The 14,710-nt window shown below is 39.2% G+C and overlaps 1 protein-coding gene across 5 annotated transcripts in view; it reads left to right on the forward strand.

Moving 5' to 3' along the window:
• Window positions 1–14,710, forward strand: part of LOC139966745 (dynein axonemal heavy chain 10-like) — an 85,486-nt gene that overhangs the window by 13,825 nt on the left and 56,951 nt on the right. For 3 of the 5 annotated variants that reach the window (XM_071970069.1, XM_071970074.1, XM_071970071.1), the window contains exons 2-10: window positions 6,825–7,061; window positions 7,732–7,863; window positions 8,566–8,720; window positions 9,379–9,603; window positions 10,357–11,192; window positions 11,860–12,058; window positions 12,519–12,635; window positions 13,014–13,262; window positions 14,357–14,533. In XM_071970069.1, the coding sequence (XP_071826170.1) occupies window positions 6,845–7,061; window positions 7,732–7,863; window positions 8,566–8,720; window positions 9,379–9,603; window positions 10,357–11,192; window positions 11,860–12,058; window positions 12,519–12,635; window positions 13,014–13,262; window positions 14,357–14,533 (2,307 nt within the window). In that variant the 5' untranslated portion in view covers window positions 6,825–6,844. Of the gene's footprint in view, window positions 1–4,730; window positions 4,921–6,824; window positions 7,062–7,731; window positions 7,864–8,565; window positions 8,721–9,378; window positions 9,604–10,356; window positions 11,193–11,859; window positions 12,059–12,518; window positions 12,636–13,013; window positions 13,263–14,356; window positions 14,534–14,710 lie in introns of those variants that run through there. The other 2 variants (XM_071970073.1, XM_071970070.1) reach the window with 2 other exon arrangements.

The raw sequence follows: 14,710 nt of genomic DNA on the forward strand, positions 1-14,710 counted from the left end.
GCTGAAATAATTATATCACTGACTTGGTCTGTTAAGCGAATGTCACTAAATTATGTATACGATCACGCACATTAATAAACTTTACAATATGAAATTGATTGACAAGCTGTATCTTTCTTCCCAAGTATCAAAGGTTTAGGAACTTAAAGAATAATAATATAGTTTAGGATCCACAAGTATCGACTAGTTTCCGAATATTTTTTATATTTTATCCAGATATGACACCTTTTATATACATGCGTGCATTACGTCACCAGACTTTTCAGTCTGGGGGGCACAGGGGGGCCACCAGCATTTGATGGGGGCACTTAGGTGGATACGGGTCGCCGTCTTGGGGGGGGGTCTAAGGGGAGGGGGTTCCCTTCCAGGAGCGGCGGAACGGGAAATTATTGGGGGGGGGGGGGCTAATGTGTAGAAACTATCTAAGCGGAGCGCCACCATCGGTTGGCGCGGAGCGTACAAGAAAATTTTGGGTTTTTCAAACCCCCAGATGGCCGGAAACGGCACCTCCCGAGTGTTTTATGCTGCGAATACCTAGCCCTAAAATATGGGTCTCAAGCCTACAATTTCTCAAATTGCACGTAAAAGTCTGTCAAAACATTGTAATTTGTATATTCGATGGTGTTTTAAGAGAGTAGCTATTACTCGTAGTGTACTCGCAAAGACGTTTTTGAGTGTAGTAAGGGGATGTTGGAGAACTGGCTGAAATGAAGCAAGCCATTGGCCTAAGACGAAGTTGTGTTGCGCTTACCGGTACTCACACTCACTGCTTCCACTTTTCACGGGGCGTGAAGACGCGGTTGGGGTGACAATGTGGTCTATAGCCAGGGGACGTGCCCCCAGCATTTACTAAAATTATTACACCTATATAGTTTACGTGTGCATCGGACAGATCGACAAGTATGCATTGAAAAATGGGTAGATGCACGTTTCGGAGCCTTGGTAAATATTGAGGGGGCCTATCATGCATTTGCCCCCTCAACTTTTTCATTGAGGGGGAGGGCTGAGCCCCCCAAGCCCCCGGTTCCGCCGCCACTGCCCCCTCCCCTTTGGAAAATTTACGCATACGGAGAATGGGCTGGATGCAAAATGCTGCCACATTTGATGCTAAATTCGATCTGAAGATATCTCCAGAAATTGCTATTTTTGAGGTAATGATTTTAACAAGGCGCAGAATTTTGCAGAGGATATGAACCACATGCTGTCGATATTATGCCTAACCCTATCAATAGAACCTACATTTGTTGAATTAATGTGTGCATGACCCCCGACTCCTTTCTTGTCCTTCTCGTTTTCGCCCATTATCTATTAAGATGTTACAGGTTCCAGCATCGTTATTGGTTCCTATCAGGGATCTCACCATGCAATCCAAAGTTTGATCACACATCGAGTATGGCTCAGTATGCAGGTGTGAACATTCGCCATTTGTTCCTACAAGCATCTGACCTCAAATAACCTCTGCAGCCCCTACACAACAGGGTTAATATATGGGTCCACAAATATAGGCAAGTATGGTGCCTGCGGACCCTCACATTCTGACATTTCGTCAGCTCCTAACCTGTCAACCTCAGACCAAGGCAACATATTGCAGTACCCTCCCTTCTCACAGTCATGTATAGCTCGCGAAGCGGACGTGTATATCCGCTGGTATGGCGTGAGCACTGACACATTCAATGTAAATATCGACACCTGTTGTGATGGCGCGGGTTACGACTTCGATACCCGACGTTCAAGGAAAAACTTTTTCATATTTTCGCAGCTCATTTGAAGAAAATACGAATTACTGTGCTTCTTTGTCCTTATGAAAAACAAACTCAGATCATGGGAGTTGAATATAACAAAATATATATATATTTTTTTACCAACCCAAATCTCAGATGGGGGGCACTAGGTTTTCCAGGGGGGCACGTGCCCCCTGCCCCCCCCTGGCGACGCCACTGGGTCCAAGGCGCAGCTTCCTGGTGAGAGCAGTTACACAAAGATCATTTGATTACGGAAGCGTAGAAGGGACATTGCATTGACGAGTTACCAACTTATCAAAACCACAATTATCTGCAAATTGACGAGTTGACTCACGAGATGGTAACGTGACAAAATTCAGAAAATTGACGTTTTGACGAGATAACGGATCTCGTCAATGCAACAATTTTCTGCAAATTGACGAGTTGCACACTTACTACCATCTCGACAAAGCGACAAAATTCAGAAAATTGACGTTTTGACGAGATAACGGATCTCGTCAATGCAACAATTTTCTGCAAATTGACGAGTTGCACACTTACTACCATCTCGAAAAGACGACAAAATTCAGAAAATTGACGTTTTGACGAAATAACGGATTTCGTCAATGCAACAATTTTCTGCAAATTGACGAGTTGCACATTTACTACCATCTCGACAAAGCGACAAAATTCAGAAAATTGACGTTTTGACGAAATAACGGATCTCGTCAATGCAACAATTTTCTGCAAATTGACGAGTTGCACACTTATTACCATCTCGACAAGACGACAAAATTCAGAAAATTGACGTTTTGACGAGATCCGTTATCTCGTCAAAACGTCAATTTTCTGAATTTTGTCACGTTACCATCTCGACAACTTGTCAATTTGCAGATAATTGTCGTTTTGTCAAGTTGGTAACTCGTCAATGCAATGTCCCTTCTACGCTTCCGTATTTGATAAATACCGGTGCTGTGGTCGAGTGGATAAAGGCGGTGGCATTTGAAGCTATGAGACTTAGCAATCGGGAGGTTCGAGGTCCGATCGCCGGCCGGGTCAAAGCATGGAGGTAAAAACTCCATGGTCATAGTATGGTGGGTTTTTCAACAAAGAATCTACGGTTTTCCCATCTGAAACGACTCTCTAAATTAAAAAGATTCCAAATTTGAATGTTGAATTGGAAGCCACCCAAGGTGAAAGATGTAAACCAATAGTCCTTGCGGGCATAGGCGTACGGGACCATTTCAGTTTGGGGGGCAGAACCTTTTTGTGCCCGAAAGTTCCCGTGACACTATCTAAGCGGAGCGCCACCATGGGTTGGCGCGTAGCGTACAAGAAAATTTTTGGCACACAATGCCTCTCAGATTGCCGGAAACGGCACTTCTGAGGCCTTGCAAGTTGCATCAAAACATTCTTTATTTTAAAATCTCACGTTTTAGAAAGTTACACTTCCCGAAAAATTTGGTACATTAGAAGAAGAAAAAACGGTAACATCACTTTCAAGGGGAAAAATGGGACAGTATATATTTTAAGCTCATATTTAGTTACCTTATTTATTATTTTAACACAGTACTCATCTACCTCCAGAAAAACATACATTGTTCAAGGACACGAAGGCGGGATAATGTCGGGTGAGACTGCAATTTTTCTCACAAAAAAAGTATAAAATATCACAAAGAATATGATAAACCTGCACTTCTAGGCTTGTAGGCACTCCCCCCCCCCCACCATCCATGAAAAAGAAAATGTTTCTTATATACACTCATGTTGGGGATGTCCAGGCCAAGGGCGGCGGAAGCACTTTTAATCTGGGGGGGGGGCACCGACATTAAAGGGCACTTTGCAGAAATTCGATTGGACTGATCAGCCTTATATTTAGTACCCTTTATAACTCTTATTGTATTATCTTACTTGTGTATACACATCACTCCATCAACGCCCCCCCCCCCCCCAAAGGAAAATATGCATACTATCACTGCAATATCCAATGCGCAAATTGGGACACAAGGAACAAGTTTACTTTTGAGACAAAATGAGGTGAAATCAGGCTAGTTGCTAATGTAGGAATCTTCCGAATTAGAGTCTTCTTCTTGTTAATATCTTAACAATTTTTTTTTCATTCTAAAAAGCTTCGAGTTTGACCCACAGAAATTAATTAAAAGTCAGGAGCTTAGCCAGGATTTTCAAAGTTGTATGCACGACTAACTGAGCGGAGCGCCACGCGGAGCGTACTATAAAACTTTTGGTTTTACAAACCCCTCAGATGGCCGGAAACGGCCCTTCCCGAGTGTTCATTCTGGTTCCCTGGCCTCTTGCTAACTTGAGGCACCTCAATTTTTATGTAGAAAAGGCACATTTTTAACCTGAGGAAAAGTGGGGGGGGGGCACGTGCCCCCTGTGCCCCCCGGTGCCGCCGCTCTTGGTCCATGTATACAATTGACTAGTTAGAAAAAATTGATCGTGCAAAAAGCGTGGTAGCCCAGATGGACTGCGTTTACGGTGGTGTTACACGGAAATATTCGGGCATCATGATGCTAAATAAAGAAAATCATGGAATTGTCGGGCAAAAATTTGAAAAAGATTCGGGCAAGCTACTGCATATTTATATATATATTTCCAGATGACAAGAAATTCGGGCAAAAGTCCTGAAAAATTCGGGCAGCCTAAAATATATATATATATATATATATATATATATATATATATATATTTTTTTTTTTTTTTTTTTTTTTTTTAACCTCTTAGGCTGCCCGAATTTTTCAGGACTTTTGCCCGAATTTCTCGTCCTCTTGAAAAAAAAAATTTGGGGGGGGGGCAGTCTGCCCCCCCTGCCCCCCGCCTCGTACGACTATGCTTGCGGGATTCTCCCACATTCATGGTCACTTAAGCATCGTAAAAGTAACTGCCTGATTATTGTTATTAATACGGTTTAGGCCCTACCACTCTGCAATCTGTACAGTTTCCCCAAAGGTAACACTTTTTGACATTTTGGCGTTCCACAGAAGTGACACTAACGAAGCTTCCTTAGCAGTTCGTTAGCAACGAGAAAATATGAACAAATCAAGCAGTTCTTCGAAATCTTGTGACCGGGAAATTTAATTAAAGTGAAAGAAAAAATGAAAAATTGACTGGGAATTAGTCCGAATTTATTTTGCATTACTTAAGTGTAAGACACTGCTAACTCAAGAAATTATTTAAGGTGTTTTGAATTTATACAAAGTAAACTTTAAGTTAGGCTAGGCCTAGGCGGTGATTGTAAACTAGCCTATAGGCCTAACGTTGCAGAAGAGTGCTAGACAAATACTAGTATTATATTGTTATTATTATTAGGCTAGACCTATGTTGAGTACGAAGGCAACTGTAATGTTGGCCCCAGATTAGTCTTGTTTTTGAGAGGTTGTCTTAGGCTGATGAAAGAATGCTTTCCTCTAAGTTAGATAACAAATGAACTGTAAAGTAAAATAATAGTTAATACAGTAGGCCTAAATCAAATGTCAAGTTAACCAGAGTGCAAAAGGGTATAGGCCTAGGTCCAGGCAGCAGAATGGGCCTCGCAAGTCACAGTTAGGCCTAGCATAGGTAGTCATTGGCAGCCTACATTGACAGGAAAGCTTTAACAATCTGGGAGTGAATAAAGTTATTTTATAGAAAAGAGACTTGAATGCACATAGTTTGTGTCCTTTCAGATTTTTTTATGGCATTTCCTAGTAGCATGGTCACTTCTAAGTTCGGACACCTAAGCCTTAAAACACCCCAAAACTAAATCTTCTGGTATAAATCACCGGAAAATATACTTCATATGGTGGGAGAATTTTGTTATAGTACGATACACGGCCAAACTTTCTTTCCTGCAAACTGTTTTCACGTTGTTTTTCAAGAAGATTATTCGTGATTGTGGAACTGGTATTTCTTTGTTAGAGTATTGCGAAGTTCGGACACGCAACCCACAGTGTGGCGCTGGTGATAAAATTGGTGGCGCAGTTGCTCTTTCAGTAATTATAACAGACTTCATAGATCTTCGTCATTTTATTGACAAATATGTAAGTAATTTCTTGCACACAGGTCATTTTGGAGAGAAAATAACTGTAGCTTCGTACTTTTTGGTGAAATTTGGCTCTTCCTGTAGGTTTTCATGGTAAAATCGTGTATTTCTTAGGGTGTCCGAACTTCGCAGTATGCCGAACTTCGCAATACTGACTATATACAAAAACAATGTCTAGTTCCTTCTCCTCAACCCAATTACTATTGTACTGTTAAGTTCTAACTTTCATTCAGTTGTTTTCTCTTGCTTTTGCTAAGCAATTGCCACATTTTTATCAAAATCAGGAAGTATGTTTGCCTATAGGCCCAAGTAGGCAATATGCTTTAGTTTTGTATTCCTTGCATAAGGCAAAGGAATCAATGAGATGGTATTGGAGTGTGTGTGTTTGATGACTTGGCTTGTAATCTCCATACTCAAAACATTAATGGTTGGTAAAGTGAATATCTGGTAGAACTAGCAGGGAGTAGGGTAGCCTAGGGTAAGGCTAACCCCCAACTATGTAGCAACAGTTTGAGTATCCATTTACATTGACTATGTGCTATAAAAATGCCTTATTTCTGATAATAAATGGTGGATCAATAAGGTTATTCTGATGTCTGGTTAGGCAATAAGGAACTTAAAAGGAGCGTTATGGCTTTATCAAATCTGTCAAATGTTAGGCCAGCAAGTCGATCTGATATTCTTAATCAAATGTGTGAAATAGCCGTCAATGCTTTGTATACACTGGTCACCTAATATTGCAATATCACACTAGTGGCTCCTGAAAGTGTCTGACCACTTTTAAGTCACAAATACAGAGTAAGGCTAATGCAGTGTATTACATTCGGCTTAACAATGGGAGTCCCAGTGGTCTTACCATGCTTAGTTCTGTAACATTGCAATCACTTTTCCTGTTGAAATCTCTGTAAATCATGATGCAATTTATGAAAAAGCTAAGGATATTACAAGAAAGATGGTGCTAATCACCTTTAAGATAGATATTCTGTCATCTACTTTGATCTATTCATTTGCAAAATTTTGTGTAACATTCCTAATAAGAAATCTGCACTTTAAAAACACAGAGTTGTGAATCGAAGCGAACATGGATGACGTCCGATTTGAATGGATGCGAGACAAGGTATACTTTGCTCTAGGCATATCTGAACCAGAAGTCTTTGAAGAGCTAATCAATAGGGATGAAGGAGAATTTGAGAGAGCGCTCGCGAAGTTCCTGAATGAGACGCCTGATGAAGGCAGATCTGCCGCCATTTTCTACAAGAGAGAGATGGAGGAAGATATTGAGGTTGAAATAGAAGTTGGTAAGTTGTTGACAATATAAGTAATGTATTTGCCAGGTGATTGAAGCGTTCATGATCAAACACAGCAATTTTCAGCTCTCAAAATGGTACCAAGGTAAATTTCATAAGTTAAAAAGTGACCAAGGCATTGTTTTCCCCAAAGTGAGGTGAGAAAAGAAAAACACCCACAGAAATGAGGAACATGTCAAGATTTTTTCTTGCACTCTTGTGGCATCAGCATCTTTAAAGATGTCTAATCAACAAAAATAATTTATACTTTTTGATTGAAATCTCTATGAGGGCAGCTATTTCAACTTGACATTGCATTGCATTGCAGTTCTTGGCATCATCAGTTAATGGGTGAAGTTTAGGGACATTACAGCAAATGAGCAAGTGGTGTGGCACCAATGGTAATTTGCTGTTATACCTTGCAAGTTGTTACTATTCTAAGTTAAGCTACTTTGTTGTTATTGCCTTTCTTTGCCATCCACTTTTCTATAATTTGGTACCTCAGCTTTATAGTTTTACTCTTCTTTTTTTTATTTACATCAGCAATTTTCAGGCACATTAGAAAAGCCTCATTTAAGATTAGCCAACCTGGACAGAAATAAAGCCAACCATGATGTATCTAATAGAATACAAAATCAGATGGTTAACAATACAACCATTTTACCCCCCCCCCCTCTCACAGAACCCTCTGAAGCTGGTGGCTCTTTAATGCAAGAAGTTGAAGGAGGTAATGAAACACCCCACGAGTCAGCTATACCTACGCCAGTGGTAGAAACGGTGGAAACACCCACAGAAGAGAAACAGAAGACTGGAAGTGAGTTATACAGTGCAAATGTAATACTTAAATGATCTGCACAGTATGTGGAATTTGATGTGACTGAGTCAACGATGAAGATAGAGTTTTTAATCAGGCTCATATAGCCGTTTAGTAGTCGAATGAGGTCTCCATAGTAGCAGCTTTGTCTGCATATACACCGTTTTGGCAAATCTTCAGTGACAGTGCTATGTCACTGTTAGTGCTGGTACCCATGGTTAGTTAACGCTAGTAGCCTACAGAGGCAGTAGCCTAATAAGGCTGTATTCCTTCCTTTAACATCCCCTTCCCCCAATGTGGCTTACTAAATGATGAGAAGAACCATTCCAACTCGTGCAACTCAACATCTAATAAAATGCATTTTCACCTGTTATGTACAACATAATGCTGTTGCAACGTTAGCTACAACAGAATGCTGATGCAAATAACCTAATAAGAAAGGAGACCAAAATTGTATAAAAACGTTTCCGTCACATTTAATGTAAAGACAGAAAAAGAGCCCTCGAAGGCCTCAGAACTGCACAATAGCCCCCATGAAATACATACTTGATCAAAAAGAGCCCTGTGTCTGGAAAAAAAATGACATTGACCCCTGGAGTTATGATAGTTTGACCTTTGAACTAGTTTTCAAATTTTATATGACTACATGAGGACATCTATGTCAATCGAGAGATGAAATGCAAACATATTTTACTCATCTAGAGAAAAAGAAGAAAAGGGGAAAGAAAGCTGCCTCTGCCAGAACGGAGGATTCATCTCAACACGAGATGGAGACACCCCGTGAACCAGAACAACTTCCCATCACAGAAGGAGGAAATGGGCTGACAGAGGAACCAGAGGAAAAAGTTGTTCAACTGGTAAAAAACTCCATTTGAAGTTTTATAAAAGTTTCCTAGTTTATGATGTTCATTTGAAAAGGTTGTTATGCAAGTTTCCTTTATGCTCAGTGACGACGTCGGGAATTGATGTCGTTGTAATTCATCTAGAAGTTGGATTTCAATATACTAAAATAGTTTAATAAACATCTATCACTTCCAACAGTGGTTTTATTTCTCAAAAGTTGAAATAATTGGGGCTAATAATTGCAAATTCTTTTGACCATCACATTCCCTAGCCAGTCTGCCAGTTAGTATGTTCGGTTGTAACCCGGAACATGAACAGAATAAGAGGTTTGTAAATGATCAATTTAAAATTTAAATTTAAAATTTTCAGAAGGTTATTTTGGTATAAATTATCATTTTTTGCCTTTGTTTTCCATTACATCTGTCTTTAATTAAGTCAAAATGTTAAAGAAAATTGTCAAAATATCTCAATAAAATGTCAACACTAAAAATAGACCTGGAAATCCTTTTCACCAGATGACAGTTTGATGCAGTTGCCTTGTTCGGAAATTCTTTGTATGTCTCCTTTGATGCTTCTTATGTGCTAGTATTTGTCCAAAAAGAAACCAAAAGAAGAAGCAATATTGTGTGTAAAAATGAGTTTTGTGGAATCCAATTTACACTTTTCTTCCAGAAAATAATTACTCAAACCATTGTGAAAACTTATCTGTACATGTGTCACGGACACATCCCTGAGGAAGTCGCAGTGGATGACTGCGTTTATTTCATACGTAATACTCCCGGGATGGTGGATCTTCCAAACACTATCGACGAGGCACATGAGATACTACCACAGTTCTTCGAGTACGGAATATTGAACGGACATTCACTGGTCATGCTGGAGCAGATTATAACGCAGGTATTTATCAGAAGTCACTTTTGCAACTTGATTACACAATGAGTGCTTGTTACATTTCTTTTACTGTGATTACAATAACCCATTTTCACTTCCTGTTACAGATTCACTCAAGCAACTCACTGTAATGTATTGAATTGAACAATGCTATGTCATACTTCCATCTTCTTAGAAGTGTACATATAGCTGATAATCAACTTCACCATCTAATGAAAATAACTCCCCCTCCCACCCCCCCCCCCCACTCTCTTATCTTTCCTCAAGTCCTATACAAAGCAAGTCAGATATATAGGTACTGGAGCTTCTGAAATGTTGAAACAGATTTCCTGAAGTATCAAGCAGTGCTTTGTAACACTAGTTCAACGTTCTAACGTCATACTCACCATGCAAAAAAGCTGTTTTAACGGTCCATAAGTCATCTTTCATATACGAATATTGGTTTTGTCTAATGATTAAAGTATTAAGAGGCAAATGTCAGATTTATTCATATATTAGACAACTCCTGTATGTATCAAGTTTCATCTTCTCTCGCAGACAAAACTTGATACGTGTTAATGATAATCAACGTAAGTGATATCAATATCTGTAGCTTTTGTACCCATTGAAACCATGTTAAGATGGGGACTCTTACAAAGAAAAAAGTATTACTGCTCCCTTAAGAAGTTAAATGAGCATACACACTCGTGGAAGTTTCATATATAATGCATCAACTCCTACCTCCAACCTACTTATTTGCCTTGATATATCTCGTCCAAGGTCTACCTGCCGCTGTTGTCTTTCAATTCTCACAAAAATGGAGAAGCACCCACCGAAGCGGAGGAGCAGGCAGCGGGGTTGTCCTCCACGTCGCAGGACGACTTTGACGACGACGTCTCGGAGGCCGAGTCCAGTAAAGTCAACCTGGCGGAACTGAAGCATAGAGCTTACCTTCGAGACGAATTCCTGATCAACATGCAAAAGTTTGTCAGTCACATTTCGAGGACGATTCAGCACATCGAGGGCGAGGTCAGGCTGGAGGTGCCCGATCTAGACACCGACGGGGACGAGAACGAACTCGCGGGGAACGAAGAACTCGTCCATGACATAGAGGAGGCCTGCCTGCAGTGGACACGGCAGATTTCTAGTGCCTTAGAATTCCAGTTGAAGAAGACTCCTCAGGGGAAGGGACCTCTGCCCGAAATCGACTTCTGGAGGGAGAGAAACTCTGCCCTGAGCGCCCTCAACGAACAGCTCAAGCTTCCCAATGTCAGGAGGATGTTGAGTATTCTATCTTGTAAGGATGCCTTGGGTGATCATGCCATCTTGCAGAACTTTGAGTTGCATTGCTCGGAGCTGAGCAAGTACCACGTAGAGGCCAAGGACAACGTCCGCTTCTTGAGCACCCTGGAAAGACACTTCAAGAACGTCACTCATGGTGCAGGTTTCCAGATTGTGTTAGATACAATTCCGTCCATGATGAATGCCCTGCGGATGGTCTGGATCATCTCGAGACACTACAATAATGACGACAGAATGGTTCCACTCATGGAGAGGATTGCATGGCAGTTAGCAGAAAGAGTGGCAAAAGTCATTAACATCAGAACCATCTTTAAGTAAGTATAGATATCGACATGTGGAAAGAATCTCATTCTGGAAAAATATCCCTCAAAACATGGACACATTATTTAATCATGTGTGTCCCATCTGTTGCAGAATTTAGTGCTATGGTGAGAAGAAAGAAATGAAATAGAAACCGTGGTTTTCTTTGTTAAGGATGGATCTCTTTTGGTAAAAAGTTCAAAAATTTGGAATGTAAATTAAATGCTAAGGTAATCCTTGTCTTGTATAACAAGTGATGATCAATACTGAATAATATTTAATAATTCAGCTTGGAACCGAATAGATCAGCAATTCCAAATTTCTGTGCATTGTTGGTGAAGCAAAAGGCTATCAGAAATTTCTCATGGTAACAATAATGAATTTTTTAATTATAGGTTATGAACATTTAGAAGCAGATGCCAAATATAATGTTGAATGAATCTATTCACCATAGATTTTTGTTTATTCTGCTTTGAAGAAATGGTTAAACTGAATGGCTTCATCAGATATCATACATTCATTAGAGTCTGTCTCTTTATTTCATATTTAATTGTTTATTTCAACTTCAGTTTGTATGTAGTCAATTTAGAATATCACAGAACCTCAGAATAATTTTTAAAGATATCTTGAGTGATATGAAAACTCAGTGATATTTCCTGATATCTTTCTCATAAATTAAAGGGACACCCACCCTCAAATCAAGGCCAGGACTCATGAAGCCAAGAAGACCCTGGAACTCTGGAAAGATTGCTACTTTGAAGTGAGAGCAAAGATTGAAGCATCTGGTCGAGATGCTAGATGGGAGTTTGATCGCAAGAGGCTGTTTGAAAGGACAGACTACATGGCAACTATCTGTCAAGATATATACAATGTTGCTCAGGTTTGTCATGCTTCACCTCTTGGTATGGGGTCAGGGAGGAGGGTAAGGGAGGGGAAGGTAAGAGGGGGTGAAGTTAGCAATTAGATCATTGCTAATGTAGAAAAAAAATTTAAATTTGCATCTGCCAAATTAAACTTATCTTTTGAAATAGTTGCTCTTACTGATTTTGCTGTAAAAAACTCCTTCCAAAATTTGCTTTTTGAGGTATCCTCTCCAAGTAATTCACATTACTACCTTCCTTTTGTACATCCTACTCACATTTAAACCAGACCTGGGTAAATTATTAGCATTACTGATTAAAAGGAAGTGGAAGAAAGGAAACTGGAGGACTAAAGATAGGAAAATTATCCAATGTTTTGATATTTTTCTGACAGTTTCAAAGTGGACTATGTCAGGGCACTAACGTGCATCTGGGTTTAAAAATTTTGTTTGTATATTTTTTAAATTTTTTTCTTGACAGGTTTTGGAAGAGTTTTACAACATCTTTGGTCCAGAACTCAAGTCTGTAACAGGCGATCCACAGAGGATCGAAGAAGTGCTCAAGAGGGTCGACGGTCTCGTTGATCCGATACAAAAGGTAAACAACTCCGAGGATCAATTTAAGCCAGTCAGTTACAGAGTAGAGTGAATGTCAGTTTGATGCCATTGATTATATACCATTATTCTATGACTTGTGATCTGTAATCTTTGCTATGAAAGACCCGATGTTTCAGTAGATCTTGCTATCCTATATGAATCAATTGTGACAGCGTTAATCCAATAAATTGTCTAATTTTGTGTCATTATTAACTTTTTTTTAAATTTGAAAACTTCTGTCATTCCTATTAGGAGAATTTTTGGTACCGATGTTTTAACAATGCTTTTATTGATTCGAAACCGACCATTGATATAAGTTTTCGAAGTGATTCACTCACCTCTGGCTGCTTTGATAAGTTTGTCTGATTTGTCTCTTCAGGTTGATTTTGAGCCTTTTAGTCTCAAGCATCAATTACAATGGAAGAAACACATGGACTGGTTCAACAAGGAGGTGTCTGCCATCGAGGACGAGGCCAAACACTTCATCAACGAATCCTTCAAGACCCTACGATCTGCCGAGGGTGCTTTCGACCTTCTACTCAAGTTTAGACACATCAGGTCGAGGGAGGCAATCAATACGCAGATGATGAAGAAATTTAATGACATCTTGTTACAGTACGGAAAGGAGGTAAGGTTGACTATATAAACCTGTAACCTCTATTCGGGAAGCAGCTCCGATAACTGCAATGGGAGCTCTCCAGCCATGCCCATATTCCACAGAGGGCGCTGTTGCATCGGTCCTATCTAATTATGCAAAACTTGACAAGGGGCAGTCTCTGACTGCAGATCATAACGGTACCATGAGTTGATCACGAGTAGTATCAACAGTTCCGTTTGTAATTATTTGAAGAAGAGATCTTTTAAAAGTATCTTGAAAGTCAAAATTTTCAAGTCAAACTAATGTGCCGATTCACATGCCAGCTGATTCACATGCTAGTATGCAATACTATTGCACTGTAATATTAAAGAAATTGACAATGTAATTGTATTCATAATATATCATTGTACCATGTAACACTATATGCAACAATTGTGGATATTTTGTATTATATTATTATTATGATACAATATTATTGTGTGATACTATGTGAAATGGGTAGTATTATATGCGACAATATTATCGTGGATGTTTTATATGATATTATTATGTTACAATATTATTGTATGCTACTATGTGAAACAGGTTATACTATATGCAACAATATCACCGGGATGTTTTATATTAGATTATTATCATACAGTACTATTGTATGATACTATGTGAATCAGGTGAACTAATCGTTTCAAGTTCCTTGTATTTTCTAAACAGCGTTTTTTTACATTTGGCCAAACTGCACAAATTGTAACTTGAACTAGTCAATCCTTTGGTCCTGATTCATTTCTGGAAACAATTGATAAAACACTAGTGTCAATTATGCACATCAAGTTTGATTTCTTGTCATTTGAGCCGTTATTTTAAATGCTTTACATATTCCTAACATGTCACTGATGCCATCACACTTGGTTACATTGACCTAATGAGTGTATATAGCTCACATTTATTTCTTCTTTCTGAAACCATCATTCTTCACTCTTCCAAAATTGGTAAACCATTCATCGTATGGGCTACAAAATATGCCGTTGACTTAAGTTAATCTCTGTTTCACATCCATGCAATAACTGAGCTATAATGATAAAAAATATTTCATCCCAAATTATTGAGATAATTTCCTTATATTTCAGGTGGACACAGCCCATGCTCTCTTTAAGCAGTACCAACATAACCCTCCAGTATCAAAGAATCAACCCCCTGTTGCCGGGGCCATCGCCTGGGAACGTTCTCTATTTCTCAGGATTAAGCACACAATCATTCGTTTCCAAGCTGTTGAGGACATGATGACCAGTGATTATGGCAAGGCTGTAAGTTTATCTGTAAATTGTTTGACTCAATTCTTTATTTTTTTCAAAGGAACAAAAAAAAAAAAAAAAGGAAAAAAAAAAATGAGTAAAAGTCAAAGCCTTTTTTTTTAAAGCTTATTGGTAGTTGTATCACAGTTACATTATATAGTACAAAATCTTGTAGACTACATTTATCAG

This window comes from Apostichopus japonicus, chromosome 4 (assembly GCF_037975245.1).
Source record: "Apostichopus japonicus isolate 1M-3 chromosome 4, ASM3797524v1, whole genome shotgun sequence".
Taxonomy (NCBI): Eukaryota; Metazoa; Echinodermata; class Holothuroidea; order Aspidochirotida; family Stichopodidae; genus Apostichopus; species Apostichopus japonicus.